At 38.5% G+C, this 17484-nt stretch overlaps 1 protein-coding gene across 27 annotated transcripts in view; it reads left to right on the forward strand.

Annotated features, from left to right (window-relative positions):
* Positions 1-17484, forward strand: part of RAPGEF2 (Rap guanine nucleotide exchange factor 2) — a 247229-nt gene that overhangs the window by 111578 nt on the left and 118167 nt on the right. For 20 of the 27 annotated variants that reach the window (XM_036239933.1, XM_036239937.1, XM_036239934.1 and 17 more), the window contains one exon: positions 16895-16918. The exons of 6 other annotated variants lie outside the window; for them this stretch is intronic. In XM_036239933.1, coding sequence (XP_036095826.1) covers positions 16895-16918 — 24 coding nt within the window. Of the gene's footprint in view, positions 1-1764; positions 1790-16894; positions 16919-17484 lie in introns of those variants that run through there. One more of the 27 variants, XM_036239959.1, reaches the window with a different exon arrangement.

A 17484-nucleotide genomic window follows, 5' to 3' on the forward strand; every position in this document is an offset into this window, starting at 1 on the left:
AGGTAGGGGGAAGTGGTAGATAAATAGGAGAATATAGAAGCAAAAAAAAAATGCTTATAAGGGGACAGGTTTTGACAACTAAAAATTTTTTTCACTGACCATCCCTGTGCAGAATTATTTCATGGCCTATTTTATGAAAGCCATGCAATGTGTTGTCAATTCTTATATATAAAGTATAAGACAGATTTAGTAAGTCCTATTGAATTTTGTTAAGCCACGTAGTGTTAATCTTTTACAAAACATTAATTTGAAAATGATGGTTTGGGTTGCTTTTAATTATTGGCTTCTATCTGTTTGTGTGGACATATGTTTTCATTACCTCTAGGACTGAAATGTCTAAGAAACTGCCAAACTGATTTTCATAGTGGTGGTAGCATTTTGCATTCCCACTAGCAGTTTCTGTCTGTTGTGATTGCTCCACATCTTCTCCAACACTTGGTATTGTCAGTGTTTTAATTTTCATCATTCTAGTAGATACGTGGTGGTAATCTCATTGTGGTTTTAATTATGATTTCTCTGAAGACTGTGTTGTGAGGAATTTTTTTGTTTATTGACCATTTATATATTTTCTTTGGCGAAATGTTACTTCACCCATTTATAACACATTTAAAAAAAATGGATTCTGCCTATTAAAAAAATTGGATTGACTGTCTAAGTTTGGAGTTGTAGGTGTTCTTTATGTTTTCTGGATACAATTCCTCTGTTGCACATATATTGCAAATATTTCCTGCCAATCTGTGGGTTGCGTTTCTCATCCTTTTTTTTTTTTTTCTTGATTTTTTAAAAACAATTTTCAGTTATAGTTTACATTCAATATTATTTTGTATTAGTTTCAGGAATACAACACAGTGGTTATACAATCATATACTTTACGAAGTTTCCCCACCAGTATTTCCAGCCCCACCTGGCACCATATATATTGAGTTATTACAATATTATTGACTATATTCCCTATACTGTATATTTCCATGACTATTTTGTAACCAACAATTTGTACTTCTTAGTTCCTTAACCTTTTTCACCCAGTTCTCCGCCTGCCCCTTTCCCTCTAGAAACCATCAGTCTATACTCTGTATCTATGAGTCTGTTTCTGTTTTGTTTGTTCATTTATATTGTTTAGATTCCATATATAAGTGAAATCATGTGATACTTGTCTTTGACTGACTTATTTCATTGAGCATAATACCCTTTAGGTCCATCAATGCTGTCACAAATGGTAACATTTCACTATTTTTTATGGCTGAGTAGTATTCCATCGTATATATGTACCACAGCTTTTTTATCCACTTGTATGTTGATGGGTGCTTGGGTTGCTTCCATATTTTGGCTATTGTAAATAACACTGTAATGAACATAGGCTGCATATATTCTTTCAAATTAGTGTTTTGGGTCCATTCAGCTATATACCCAGAAGTGGATCACTGCATCTTAAGTAAGTTTCATTTATTTTTTGTGTACCCTCTATACCAGCACTTCTCAACCTGTGGGTTGTGACCCCTTTGGGGATCGAACGACCCTTTCACAGGAGTTGCCTAAGACATAACAGTAGCAAAAATTACAGTTATGAAGTAGCAATGAAAATAATTTTATGGTTAGGGGTCACCACAACATGAGGAACTGTATCAAAGGGTCGTGGCATTAGGAAGGTTGAGAACCACAGCTCTATACTGTTTTCCATAGAGGTAGCACCAGTCTGCATTCCCACCAACAGTGCATGAGGATTCCCTTTTCTCCACATCGTCACCAATACTTGTTTATGGATTTATTGATGCTAGCCGTTCTGACAGAGGTGAGGTGATATCTTATTGTGGTTTTAATTTGCATTTCTCTGATGATTAATGCTGATGGACATCTTTTCATATGCCTATTGGCCATCTGTATGTCCCCTTTGGAGAAGTGCCTGTTCAGGTCCTCTGCCCATTTTTTAATTTTATTGTATTTTGGTGTTGAGTTGTATGAGTACTTAATAAAGTTTGGGGATTATCTCCTTATCAGATGTATCATTGGCTAATATCTTCTCCCATTCAGTAGGTTGTCTTTTCATTTTGTTCACAGTTTCTTTGCTTGTACAAAATATTTTTAGTTTGATGTAGTCCCATTTGTTTTTGTTTACGTGTTGTTTTTTTCTGTTGTTTCCCTTGCCTGAGGAGATATGTCTGAAAAAAATATTGCTAAGAAAAATGTTCAGTATTTTACTGCTTAAGTTTTCTTCTAGGTGTTTTATAGTTTTGAGTCTTAAATTTAAGTCTTTAATTCTTTTTGAGTTTATTCTTGAGTTTATTCTTGTATATGGTGTAAGAAGATGGTCTAGTTTCATTTCTTTTGCATATGTCTGTCCAGTTTCCCTAGTACCATTTATAGAATAGACTGTCTTTTACCTCATTGTATGTTTTTGCCTCCTTTGTCAAATATTTTTAAAAATATGTTTTTATTGATTTATTTAGAGAGAGAGGAAGGAAGAAAGAGAGATAGAAACACTGATGTGAGAGAAAAACATTATTCTGCTGCCTCTTGCACGCTCCCTACTTGGGATTGAACCCACAACCCGGGCATGTGCCCTATAGGGAATCGAATCTAGACCTCTCACTCCATGGGACAGCGCTCAATCTACTGAGCCACACTGGCTAGGCCTTTGTCAAATATTAATTGACCATAAAGGCGTGGTTTATTTCTAGACCCTCTGTTCTGTTCCACTGATCTATATCTGTTTTTATGCCAGTACCGTGCTATTTTGATTACTATGGCCTTGTAGTATAGTTTGCTATCAGATAACGTAGTACCTCCAACTTTGTTCTTCTTTCTCAAGATTGCTGCAGCTATTCGGGGTCTCTTGTATATATTTTTGGATTATTTGTTCTAGTTTCGTGAAATATGCCACTGGTACTTTGATAGGAATTGCTTTAATGTATAGATTGCTTTGGGTAGTATGGATATATAAATGATGTTAATTCTTCCAACTCATTAACATGATATATGCTTTTATTTATTTGTATCTTTTTTTTCAAATCCTCTCCTGAGGACTTTTTTTTGCATTTATCTTCAGATAGAGCACGGGAGGGAGAGAGGGAGGAAGAGAGAGAGTGACAGAAAGAAACATCAACGTGAGAGAGACACATCGAGTGGTTGCCACCCACATGACCCCAACTGGGGCTGAGGACAAACTGCAACAGAGGTACGTGCCCTTAGGGGGAACTGAACCTGGGACTCCCTGGTCCACGGGCTGATGCTCTAACCACTGAGTAAAACCAGCCAGTGCCATTTATTTCCTTCTTCATTATCTTATTCCCACTTTCCTGAGAGTTTTTATCATAAATGGGTACTGAATTTTGTTAAGTGCTTCTTCTGCCTTTATTGATATAATCATATGATTTTTATCCTTCATTTTGTTTATGTGGTATATCACATTAATTGACTTGCAGATATTGTACCAACCTTTCATCCAAGGAATAAATCCTACTTGATCATGGTGTATGATCTTTTTAATGTATTACCGAATTTAGTTGCTAATATTTTGTTGAGGATTTTTGCATCTATGTTCATCAGCAATATTGGCCTATAATTTTCATTCTTTGTAATGTCTTTAGCTGTTATTGGAAGTAAGGTAATGCTGGCCTTTTAAATGAGGTTGGGAGTCTTCTTTCCTCTTGAATTTTTTGGAATAGCTTGAGAAGGATAGGTGTCAGTTCTTTGACTGTTAAAGAAACAGTGAAGCCGTCTGGTCCAGGTCATTTGTTTGTTGTAAGTTTTTTATTACTACTTCAATTTTGTGAGTTGTAATCAGTCTGATTGTTCAGAATTTTTGTTTCTTCTTGATTCAGTTTTGGAATATTGTATATTTCTAAGAATTTATTCATTTTTTTCAAGATTGTCCAATTTGTTGGCATATATTGTCTTATAATCCTTTATATTTTTGTGGTGTCAGTTGTTACTTCTCCTCTTTCATTTCTGATTTTCTTTATTTGGGTCCTCTTTGTTTCTTGATGAGTCTGAGTAAAGGTTTATCAATCTTTGTCATCTTTTCAAAGAACCGGCTCTTGGTTTCATAGATGTTTTGTTTTGTCCTTTTAGACTCTTTCATTTATTTATTTATTTTTTTATCTTCACCCGAGGACATTGTTTAGATAGAATGGAAGGGAAAGAGAGGAAGAGAGAGAGAAACATCGACGTGAAAGGGACACATTGAGTGGTTGCCACCTGCACGACCCAACCAGGGCCAGGGACAAACTGCAACCAAGGTACGTGCCCTTAGCGGGAACTGAACCCGGGTCTCTCTGGACCGCAGGCTAACGCTCTAACCTCTGAGCCAAACAGGCCAGGGCTCTTTCATTTATTTCTTATCTGACCTTTATTATTTCCTTTCTTTTACTCACTTGGGCTTTGTTTGTTGTTCTTTTTCTAGTTCCTTTATGTGAAAGGTGAGATTGTTTATTTGAGATTTTGTTGTTGTTGCTTTTTAATCCTCATTTGAGGATATTTTTCCATTTTTGTTCAGATAGAGTGGGAGGCGGAGAGAGGAAGAGAGGGAGAAAAAGAAAAACATCAATGTGAGAAAGACACAACTGTTGCCTCCCGCACGACCCTGACCAGGGCTAGGGTTGAGCTGCAACTGAGGTACATGCCCTTGACTGGAATCGAACCTGTGACTCATTGGTCCACAGGCCAATGCTCTAACCGCTGAGCCAAACCGGCCAGGGCTGTTTTTTTTTTGAGGTAGGCCTGTAATGCCATGTGTTTTCTTCTTAGGACTGCTTTTGCTGTGTCCCATACATTTAGTGTTGTTGTATTTTCATTTTCATTTGTCTCAGAGTATCTCTCTATTTCTTCCTTGATCTCATTGTTAACACCTTCATTGGTTAGTAACATGTTATTTAGCCTCCATGTGTTTGTGTGTTTTTCATTTTTTTTTCTTGTAATTGATTTCTAGTTTCGTACCACTAATTCAATCTTCTGGTTCATCTAAGCTGCTGTTTATTCCTTCTAGTGTATTCTTCACTTTAGATATTGTAGTCTTTATTTCTGATTGGTTATTTTTTATGGTTTCTATGTACTTTTTATGTTTGCTCTGTCCTTGAAGTTCTCACTAAGTTTCTTGAGCATCCTTATAGCCATAGCTTTGAGCTCTGTATTTGTTAAATAGCTTGCCTTCATTTTATTTAGTTCTTTTTCTGGGGATTTCTCTTGTTCTTTCATTTAGGTCATGTTTATTTGTCTCCCCATTTTGGGTAGCTCTCTACATTTGTTTCTGTGTATTAGGCAGATCGTCTATGTCTTCCGGTCTTTGTATGGTCACTTTATGTAGTAGGTGTCCTATGAGATACAGTGGCACAGTATCCCTGATCACCTGAGCTGGGTGCTCCAGAAATGTCCTTGTGTGGGTTATATGAGTCCTCCTGTTGTAGCTGAGTCTTAATTGCTGTTGGCCCATCCATGGTTGGAATTGACCCTCATGCTGGCTGGCTGTGAGGATTGACCCTGCTTACAGTGTATGAGCTGTTATATGGGGCTGACTCCACAAAACAGAATTCACCCCAGCAGGGTCTGGTGCCTGCTGAGATCTCCGTTTGGGTGTGCTGCTTGTGGAGCTAATTGGGTCATGCTCTGATATGGTCTGCATCCTGACACTAGGCATGTTGGCAGGGCCTCTTGGGAGGGACTTTAGTGCAGATCAGTGTCAAGTGCTGCCTGTGACCGGCCCTGAGCTACCTGTTTGAAGCTACAAAGCTACAGTTTATGGCTGCCTCTGCTGGGCCTGTGTGTGCATGGGAGGGGCCAAGCTGCTCATGAAGGCTGGCTTCCACCAGCATGGATCACCTAGGGGCAGATCAGCTGAAGGCCCAAGGCACCCTGAGATCTGCTTCCACCCTGCTGCCTGTTAGGCTCAGTTACTGAAAGAGCCACTGGCAGTATGTGAGTTGGGAGAGGTAGGTTCTAAGTGAGTCACCAGGTAGGGGGCGAGTGGTGTTTACTGGACTGATAACAAATTTGAATGCAGTGCCACTCTGAGTCTTAGGCCACTAAGCAAAAAATCTCGGGATACACTGATTCCTGCCACCACACACTGGGTGAGTGCAGACCTTTGTGGTGGGTCGGGGTTTCAGTGGTGCAGTTTAGGTGTGTGAGGGAAAATTGTCCCCTTCCCTAGAGCTATACAATTCAGTTTCTCCCTGATTCTGCCTGGACCTCCTCAGTAGCATTCCTAGAAAGTCTGTATGGTAGGCCCAAGCTGGCCACAGCTGCTGACAGTTCTGCAGGGTGCATCTTTGGCAGTGCGTAGAATCGGGAGGGTGGGGCTAGTGGATTTCTCCTTCGGGGAGGCACTGGTCAGGCATGGCTGGGTGGGGGAAATGGCCCCTGCCCCAGAGCAACACAACTCAGTCCCTGAGTCACCTGGACCTCTACTGCAGGGGCTCAGGCATCTGACTCTTCCCCAGGATGTGAGCTCAGCAGGATGGGGCAGAGGTGGGGAGAGGGGTTGTGCTGTTGCATTCTCCTAGGCCGATGCTGTGTGGAGAGGAGTGCTCGTCCCAGGAAACATGGCTTCTGTGTGAGTATAGGAGAGGGAGTCAGCACAGGGACCCCGGGGCTGTCCCTTTAGCTCTCCCTCCAGAGCCACACACCCCTGTCTCTTCTCACATCACTCCAGTTCAGTCTGAGCTGTTCCCCCCTCCACTGGAGCCCAGAGTAAGTGGCTGTAAATGAGATTTTGTGTGCTGACCCATGAAGAGGGTGGCTGGGTTTCTAGCAGACTTCCATCTCTCCCTAATGGGCAGAATCCTCACTGATTCTCACAGCCAGATGTTATGTGAGCACCTCTTTCCAGCTCTGGTGCTCTGGGCTCCGGAGCCTGGCATGAGGTTGACCCACGCTCCTCAGGGTGGACCGATGCTGCTGGGATATCCCTTCAGATTCTCAGTCACTACACGTGGCCAGCCCTTTTCATCTTTGCCCTGTCTACCAGTCTTGATGTGGCTTCTTCTGTAAATCTTTGGCTATAAGACTTCTTTCAGCTAGTCTTCGGTTAGTTACTCAGATTGATTGTTCTACATGTTAGTTGTAATTCCAGTTCGGTCCTGGGAGGAGGTGAGTATACCTTCTACCTACTCTGCCATCTTGGATCCCAATCTGCCTTTTTTTTTAAACTATGCCTTTTAAAAGCAAAAACTTTGCATCTTAATGAAAGTCCCTTATGTTCATGTTTTCTTATTTTTAATCCTCACCCAAGGATATTTTTCCATTTTTGTTCAGATAGAGTGGGAGGGAGGGAGAGATAAAAACATCCATGTGAGAGAGACACATCTACTGGTTGCCTCCCGCACGACCCAGACCAGGGCTGGGGACAAACCGCAATCGAGGTATGTGCCCTTGACTGGAATAGAACTCGCGACTCCTTGGTTCACAGGCCGATGCTCTAACCGCTGAGCCAAACTGGCCAGGGCCCATGTTTTCTTTTATAGTTTGTGCCTTTGGTGTGTTGTTTAAGAAATTTTTTCTTAACCTTATGTCATAAAGGTTTTCTCATGTTTTTGTTCTAGAAATTTAATAGTTTTAGCTTTTCCATTTAGGTGTGAGATCTATTTTGATTTAATTTTTGTGTATAGTATGTTAAGGGTTAAGGTTTATATTTTTTCCATACAGATTTTCAGTTGTTCCAGGATCATGTATTGAACATAATATTTTTTACTCATTAATGTGCCTGGGAACATTTGTTAAAAAATCAATTGACTATAGTTGTTTAGGTATATTTCTGGAATATCTTTTCTGTTCTAAATTAATCTACATGTCATATCAATACCACATTGTCTTCATTTGAGTTGTTTTATAGTGACTTTTGAAATTATGTAGTTAAATCCCATCTTTGTTCTTTATCAAAATTGTTTTAACTTTTCTATGTTCTTGCCTTTCATTTTAAAATCAGCTCATCAGCGTCAAATGTTGTTAGGATTTTATTGGATTTGCAATAAATTTATAGATTAATTTTACTGTCTTAACAATATTGAGCCCTCTAAACCATGAACATGGTATATCTCATATTTTGTCTTATATAATTTTCTTTTGCAAGGTTAGTACTGCGTAGTAGTTTTTAGTGTGTAAGTCATTCAAATCCTTTATCAAATTTATTCCTAAGTATTTTATTTTTGATGATAAGTAGTAGGTTTGTACCACTTCAGTCTATAAGGAAAGATCTGAAACAGGTAAACAATTTTGCCAATGTTATGTATTGTTAGATTAGAAGGAAAAATTACTCACAAAACAAAATGAACCAAGATAAGTATGGCTCCTGAGAAATGTCCATGTTTCATTCAAATGTTTTAAATAAATTGGTATTTTATTACTTGATATCTTTGTAAAAAATTACATATATGTGTGAGTTTATGCTTTCCCTTTCTTAGAAATGTGTTGTGTTTTTAAATATTTTTATTGAATTTTAGAGAGAGAAGAAGGGTGGGGAGAGAGAAATGTCAATGTAAGAGGGAAACATCCACTGGCTGCCTCCTGCATGCCCCCCACCGGAAATTGAGCCTGAAACTCAGGTGTGTGCCTGGATTGGGAATCGAACCAGCAACCTCTCGGTGCATGGCATGATGCCCAACTATCCAAGCCACAGTGGCCAGGGTATAAATGTGTTTTTTTTTTAAAATGTTTTTATTGATTTAGAGAGCAAGGAAGGGAAAGAGAGAGAGAGAAACATTGATGTGAGAGAGAAACATTGATTGGTTGCCTTCTGCATGCTCCCCTCCCCCAGTGGGGATTGAGCCCACAACCTGGGCATATGCCCTAACTGGAAATCAAACTGGGACCTCTCAGTCCATGGGACAATGCTCAATCCACTTAGCCACACCAGCCGGCCGGAAATGTGTTTTTTTAACTTTCAAAATTTATGAATGCAGTATATTATTCGAGTGGCCTGAATTATTGTTCAGATTCTCTCTTACAAAGACATGCCTATTATTTCAATTTCTCTTATGGTCTGTGCCAAGTTTTGGGGAGGCTGGTGACTGGGTTTTGGTGCCATTCATATAGACTTTAAAAAAGATCATACTTTTGGTTGGCATTCTTGAGATCTTGCTTGATTCTTGAGATCCATTCAGGTTCTTTCTGGTTTAGGGCTAACCTCAACCATTCATTTGAATTCATCGACAATTTCTCTCGTTGACAAGTTACATAGATCTGTTTGGTCATTTTTAGATAGTATTTTAGAGCTAAGCTTCTTTGTCTCTTCAACACACATCTGATGATCTGAGCACAATGAAATGTGAGCATTTAACAGGGATGTTTGGGTAAGGCACGTGTCTACATGCTGAAGGGGAACGCTGTTCTGGATCATAACTTTTATACGGACTGATCAGCTGCCATCTGTGTGCAAAGCACTGTGATCAGCAGAGACCTGTTTGTGCCACTGTGTAGACTAATAGCGGCAGATCAATTTAGCTGAGCTGTTCTCTAGCAGTTTTGGTCACAAGGACAGAGACACTACCAAAGTGTAGCCATCATCACACCACTGTCCTTTGCTGGTTTAAACTGTGGCAAGAGAGAAAAACTGCTTGCTCTCTTCACCCCAACACCGCTGAGGTAAGGTCCACCTTTTTACTCTCGAAGGGAAAAACAAGAGAAAAAGCAGCTTCTTTCAACTTTTCACATGTTGTTTTGATTTAAATGTATGCTAGTCTTTTCCATGGTAATCCCTCAAGCCAGGTATACAATTCAGCATTCCTTTGGTGGAGAGCAGCGTGTGTTGTACAGCTTGGGTAAATTTTAATAACAAAATTGCACTGCTGAGCACATCTAAGCATTTGACCTTGAAGACTCATAGGAGAGCAGACATTGCAGATTTTCCTACTTGCCCTTGACTTACAAGAGAGTAGATAATGAATTAATAGAAATTGATAAAGAGCGTCTGTCAGGCAGCCGGTGAGGTCATGAGGCTGGTATGCGGAAACAGTGCCCATGCAACATGCGTAACACAGAACTGCAGCCAGGAGGGGTGGGTGGGTCATCGAAGCAGGAAATTAGCCGTCAGAAGGAATGTTGGCTCTCGGCTCCAGCTCCAGCAGCCGCGTGGACTCACTGAGAGAAAACACACTGGGAAAGGGGAGTGCTCACTGCTGCAGAGGAAAGAGCTCCTATGGAAGGTGGAGGTGGCAGAGCCATTGCCGTCACTAGTGCTCCAAAGATACTATTGAAGACAGTGCAGGTTAGATTTCTTTCTTAAAGGAATTAAAATATTAATAGCATAAATACCAAATGTTTAGTAGTTCTGTAGTTAAATAGACAGCAGGCTACTGAGAAATGAACAGAGGGGAAAAATACAGCTATGAGGCCTTTTTGTTTTCCTTGTGTTCTGTTTTTATAAGCAAAGGTTAAATGTTGAGATTCACTGAGCAAAAGAACAAACCTCTGTTAATTTGTGCAGGGTGATGATGGTTAAAATATTTCTAAATGAGCCTTTAAAGAAATTCAGGGATGCTTAATTGTATGCTTAGTTTTCCCAAGTAGTTACTACTGAAATATGAGCCTGTTAAAGGACATGCTTTATAAACAGTTTGTAATTTACATACACATACAACGTATATGTGTGCTTGGTGTGCATATGTTTTTGTTTTAAATAGCTGTTACTTTCTTTTTTGTTGTTGAACTAATGAATGAGCATAAAATATTAAAAAGATTAAATGCATTTTTATGCTAAGTCTTTCAAACCACTTTCCTCTTAAACTTCTAAAATTTATTTCTGTATATTCTGCTGCTTTTTGAGAATGGGATGGATGGAGTCAGCAGTTTTTTGTTAGTTTTTTTTTTTTTTTTTAATTTATTGCTCTTCTATTTAAAGACAATGCCATGTGAATATTTTCTATAAATCCAAAACAAATACATAGATTTTGATTTAGGAGCATCATTTCAGTCATTTAATCAGATTTTAAAGGAGGAAAGTAAAAGTTAGTATCTGCTATCATTTCTTAGAAATGAAGATATGAAAAATTTATATCTTGGAGTATTACATTTTTAATCATTTTGTGCATTAGGATTTCATACCAGTATCTCAGTACGATTGCTGTGTATTCTCCCACAGGGTATAGCCTGACATGAATAAGTTTACATTCCGTTACCGAGGCATTGCATTCCACTGGGCAGTTCTGACGTCCAACAAGAATGCGGAGGCCCATACAAAGGGCGGGTTTAGGACACTGATAGAAGAGGGTTCTGTGCTCAGTGACGGCCTTTCGTAGAAACTCACATTGGTAGAACGTGCTATTGAATCCACTTGGGTGGGGAAAATGTGGTCACAGAAACTTAGGACAGGATGGCCCTACCGGAGTAAGAGCCTGCAACACCCTGTCCAGTGTATCATTACCTATGGGTATTTATGAAAACTAGGTAAGACTTTATATTATCAAACATTTGTGCTTTCTTGTTGTGTCTCTTGAACTTGAAAGAACGTTTACTAGGCTATTCAGTTTTCCCCTCTATTTTGCATGGTGTTTTAGTAAATTTTTTTTGGTCTGCCTATTTTTGGTATTATAAATCATTCAGTTTTGTACCTATAAAAATATTGAACTTATTTTATTTCCATTTAGGAACAATTTGTAATTCTTAATTTATACTGTATAAAAAGTTTAGCCAAAGTTTAATTTATTGGGAATGAAAATCTGGATTGTTAAACTGCTTCTGGAGGAACAATTCCTAAATCAGTTTTACTAAAGAAATAGGAGTATTTAGGAATAATCCACTTGTTACCCTGCAGGTGGTCTCTTCATTAATCATTTGCTGTGGGGTGTTTTTATTTTACTATCTCAGAGAACCAATAGATTGACCCACAGTGAACCTGCATCACTTTTAGTTGTTATCTTTGGTTGTTTAATGTAAGATTGTAAGGACATTCTGAAGTACATTGAGGTTGAATAGCGGCTGTACAGGACAATTTAGAAGGATTTAAAATAGACCGTAATAATTAAATGTTCATTCTTTTTAGAACCAGAAGACTGTTGGCATTCTTAAAAATACATATATACTGCATTTCTCTGAATCTCTCTATCTCTTTCTCTCTGATTTTATAGCCTCTTATGAAAGGCTGGTATCTAGTATAGAAAGGGCTAACAGGTTTTTAAATATTCAGGCCAAGTCTGATCAATAACTGTTACCTATATCTTGCTTGTTTTTGAAAGACAGTTATTCATATATATGTGTTCATAGTTGTGCCTTGTACAATACATAGGTATGTACACGCAGAAAGACGGAAACTACTAGACGACTGATTAATTTGTAAAAATATTTTAATTCGGGGTTAAAAATTAGGCTATGGCACTTTAAAAATTAAGGAGATTAAACTTTAAAAATATCTCTGTTTATATTGGTGTGTGGTATTATGAGTGGCATTTCAAAGAAGCAGATGTTCTACTGGTTGAAGTTCTGGCAGCAGCTGCTGAACAGGCCAGGTTTTTATCGATTGGCATTCAGATCTTGGACTCTTCCAGGGCAACCCTCAGGTTCTTGGTGGTCATTTGTAATTTTGCTGAATTTGAATCGCTTCTGAACTACAAAAGCTGATGTGTATTTTTCACTCATCTAGCTAGTAAGTGAGCCTAGCCAGCCTCTGAGAATCCACCTTCTAACAGAGCTCTGTTCTCCACTTGTCACTGGGTTGGTGCTTGTTGGGGAAATGTGAAGACTATAGCAGTATTCCTGAGGAGGCCCAGGAATTATTCCTCCTAAATGTGAAGCTTCAAAGACTAGAGTTTACATTATTGAATGTAAGGTCAATAACAGACTCCTGCGTTACAGCTGTCATTTGGGGCATCTGATTTTACTGACTTTTAGGTCAGTTGACTTAGTTTCTCCAATTGTGAAATGAGAATTGAACTCACTCGGGGGGCAGTTCTCATGGGAAGAGTAGGATGGTATGAGCTATACATATTATAATCACTGGAGGCTTTTATCTAAATCTAAAATGTTTCAGGACCTTTGATGTAGCACATTGGATTATGGCATACTTTCAATGTATTCTCAGTTCTGAAATTCTATAAATTCATTTTGGTTTTGTGATGCAATTATAGAAGAACATATGACATTACTTTCATTAAACTCATAATGCTCATGGTTCAGCCTATCATCAGAGCTTTTTGTGTATTCATCTTCCACAGACTACAAACTACTTAAGAGTAGGGTCTATATTTAGTGAGATTCTTATAAGCTCTGTATTAATTACAGAGTTTATATCGATTGTATAATATGTATCCAGTTATTATTTGGAAGAGGAAGCAAAATGTTCTCTCTGTTCCCATATATATATGTGTAGAGATAGGGCGGTAGGGGGTGGCCTCTAATTTATGGTCAGGGATAAAACAAAAATGGGATTAATGCTGGGTAAAAGAAAAATGTAGGTATAATTGACTGTCTTCAGAACTCTGATTTAAACTATTTCAGTAATCCCGGTTGGTGTGGCTCAGTTGGTTGAGCGTTGTACCATGCACCAGGAGGTCTCTGGTTCAATTCCCAGTGAGGGTACATGCTCAATTTTCAGGCTTGATCCTGGGTGGGGGTCATGCAGGAGACAGCTGTTGGATGTATCTCTCACATCAATGTTTCTCTCTCTCTCTCCCTGTCTCTGTCCCTTCCTCTCTCTGAAATCAATAAAAACAAATTTAAAAAAAATTCAGTAATATTTGTTTAGTTTTTCTCATCTTTTCCTAGTTTTCTTTTGACTACAACTTCTATTACTTCATTGCTTACTTCATTACTAAAGAGCTTGGTTCCAGGTTTATCAATGGTATAGTTGAGTCACAAACTTGGCTCTTCCTTTGCCCCTAAAGATTTGTTGTTCTTTGGTTAAACTAGAGTTTCAACTTTTTCTTATTCAAGTCCTTAAGTTTTGCCAAGAAACTCAGAGCCATTGAAACAAACAAAAATTCTCTTGATAAGTTGGTCTTTTTAAAATTCTCCACCCTGAGCCCTGGCTGGTTTGGTTCAGCGGTTAGAGAATCGGCCTGCGGTCCAGAGGGATCTGGGTTCGGTTCCCGCTAAGGGCATGTACCTCGGTTGCAGTTTGTCCCCGGCCCCGGTTGGGTCGTGCGGGTGGCAGCCACTCGATGTGTCCCTTTCACGTCGATGTTTCTCTCTCTCTCTTTCTCTGTCTTCCTCTCTCTCCCTCCCACTCTATCTGAACAAAAAATGAAAAAAAATGTCCTCAGGTGAGGATTAAAAAAATAAATAAAATTCTCCACCCTGAGAGATTTAAGATTTAAAAAAAATACTGACCTGAGGATACATTTATTGATTTGAGAGAGAGAGAGATGAGAGAAACATCCATTGGTTTCCTGCTGTATGCTCCCTGACTGGGAAGCAAATGAACGAACCTTTTGGTGTGCAGGAAGATGCTTTAACCAACTGAGCCACCCGGCCAGGGTGAAAAGTTGGTTTTATAAGATTTTTAAAATTTGTTACATATACTTGTACATACACACACACACAAAACAAAATATGCTATGTTAACAATTTTAAGTGTGTAATTCAGGGCATTAATTATAATCACACCGTTGTGCAATCATCACCATTGCCTGTTTCCAAAACTTAAGTTCCAGAACTTCCAACAGAAACTGTGTAACCATTAAAGCTTTCCTCCAATCCCTCCTGACCTCTAATCTACCATCTTTCTTTATGAGTTTGCCTATTCTTGATATTTCATATGACTGTAATCATACAATATTTGTTCTTTTGTGACTAGTTAATTGCACTTAGCAAAATGCTTACAAGGCTTATCTGTGTTGTAGCTTGTGTCAGAACTCCAGTCCTTTTTATGGCTAATATTCCACTGTATGTATATATCACGCTTTGTTAATGCTGTTGATACATTCATCTGTTGATGGGCTCTTGCGCTGTTTTCCCTTTTTGGCTCTCATGAATAATGCTGCAGTGAACATTGGTATGCAGATATCTGTTTGAGTTCCTATGTTCAGTATTTTGAATATTTATTTGGCAGTGGAATTATGGTAATTCCATGTTTAACTTTTAGAGGAAGTGCCAAACTGTTTTCCACAATGACTGCATGTTACCTTCCCACCAGCAAAGTACAAGGGGTCCAGGTTCTTTGCATTTTCTTTATCACTGATTATTATTATTTTTTAATTGATAGCCATCCTAGTATCTCATTCACATCTAGTGTCAGTTGTGAAATAGTATCTCACTGTGGTTTTAATTTGCTTTTCCCTAATGAGTAAGGATGTTGAACAACTTTTTATATTATTTTTAAAATGTCCTGATTTTTCAATTATAGTTTACATTCAATGTTATTTTTATTAGGCAATCATATACTGTACAAAGTGATCCCTCCCTCCCTGATATTTCAAGTACCTACGTGGCACTATACATAGTTATTATAATATTACTGACTATATTTCCTATACTGTCCTTACATCCTTATGACTATTTTCTTTTTTTTTTTTTTTTTAATCCTCACCCGAGGACACTTTTCCATTTTTTGCACAGGTAGAGCGGGAGGGAGAGAGAGGAAGAGAGAGAGAGAGAGAGAAACATCGATGTGAAAGGGACACATCGAGTGGCTGCCACCCGCACGACCAACCAGGGCCGGGGACAAACTGCAACTGAGGCACATGCCCTTAGCGGGAACCGAACCCAGGTCTCTCCGGACTGCAGGCCAACACTCTAACCGCTGAGCCAAACTGGCCAGGGCCTTATGTCTATTTTCAAAGTACCAATTTGTATTTTTTAATCCCTTCACCCTTTTCACCCAGCCCCCCCAACTTCGCTCCCCCCTGGCAACAATCAGTCTGTTCTCCAATCTATGCATCTGTTTCTATTCAACATTTAATTTTTTTAAAAAAAATTACTGATTTTTAGAGAGAGGAAAGGAGGGAGAAGTGGGGACAGAGAGAGAAAGAGAGGTGACAGAGAGACATCAATCGGTTGCCTCATGAACATGCCCTGACCAGGGACCAAACCTGCAACGTGGGTATGTGCCCTGAAGGGGAGTGGAGCCCACTACCTTTTGATATATGGGACAATGCTCCAACCAACTGAGCCGTACCAGTCAGGGTATAACTTTTCATATTCTTATTTGCTGGTTGTATATGGTCTTATTCAAGTCCTTTGCCTACTTTTTAATTGGGTTGTCTTTTTGTTGTTGAGTTCTAGGAGTTTTTTATATATTCTGGACATTTAACCCTCCCCAGATACATGATTTGCAAATATTTTCTCCCATTCTTTAGATTGTATTTTCAGACTCTTGATAACATTAGTCTGATACACAGAAGTTTTTAAGTTTGATGAAGTTTAGTTTATCTGTTTTTTCTTTGCTGAGTATGCTTTTGTTGTCACGTATAAGAACCCAATCCCAAATCCAAGGTCATGAGTATTCATTCTTATGTTTTTCTATGTAAGAGTTTTATGGGTTTGTCTCTTTTATTTAGGTAAATGATCCATTTTGATTTAATTTTCGTTTATGGTGAGAGGTAGGAGTTCAACTTCATTATTTTTTTCATGTGTAAATATAGTTGTCTCACTATTGTTGATGAAGCTTTTTTTCCCTTGTTGAATGAACTTCACACCTTAAAAGTCAGTTGGCCATAGATATATAGGTTTATTTGTGGACTTAAAATTTTATTTTATTCTTGTCTGTCCTTGTGCCAGTACCATACTGTTTTGATTCCTCCTACTGTAAATTTCAAAATCAAGAAGTGGGATGTGAGTTCTGTGACTTTGTTCTTTTTCACAATTGTTTGGCTAATTAGGGCCTCTTGCAATTCCATTTGAATTTGAAGATTGACTTTTCCACTTTGTGAAAAGGGCTCTTGAATTTTAATAGATATTGTTTTGAATCTGTAGATCACTTATAGTTTCTTATAACATGTAATAAAAACTAATTCATTCAATTGTCTATTTCTGACAGTGGCACCAAGGAACATTTGTATGTGTGAGTATATATGTAGGAATTCAAATAAATATTAAAACATTTTTTTTTTCCAGATATCCTAAGTATGATTCTGTTTTTGATTTTCATAGCAACAATTTTGGAGCAGGCAAGGACTTAAGTTATGGCCTAGTCTAACCTGATATTCTTAAATATGAGTAAAATTTAGAATATGAAAATGGTCTAGTTGGTTTGCTAGAGATCACAGTAATACAGTGAAATATTGACTTTCCTGGTCTCTTCATCTTACATGACTTTTTCACTAGAAAGTTTGATGCATTGTGTATCACCATTTATAAAGAGGATTATCAACAGAACAAGACTGTCCATAGGAGTCACTCAAAATGTCAACAATTAACTTGGAAAAAATTGCTTTACAAAGTAGTTCTTTGGAAGAATTTTTTTCTCATATTTTTCCTAAAGATAGTTTATTAAAAATGGTTACTAAAATGTTGACAGTAGGGAAGGGAGGATTTTTGGAGTAGCGATTGGGTAGGGATGGGGGGTGCAGTAGTAGAGCAAGTCAGGATTACCTAGCTGGGCCAGGATTTTCTCTTTATTGTTCTAGT

Source organism: Molossus molossus, unplaced genomic scaffold (genome assembly GCF_014108415.1).
Source record: "Molossus molossus isolate mMolMol1 unplaced genomic scaffold, mMolMol1.p scaffold_m16_p_4, whole genome shotgun sequence".
Classification (NCBI taxonomy): domain Eukaryota; kingdom Metazoa; phylum Chordata; class Mammalia; order Chiroptera; family Molossidae; genus Molossus; species Molossus molossus.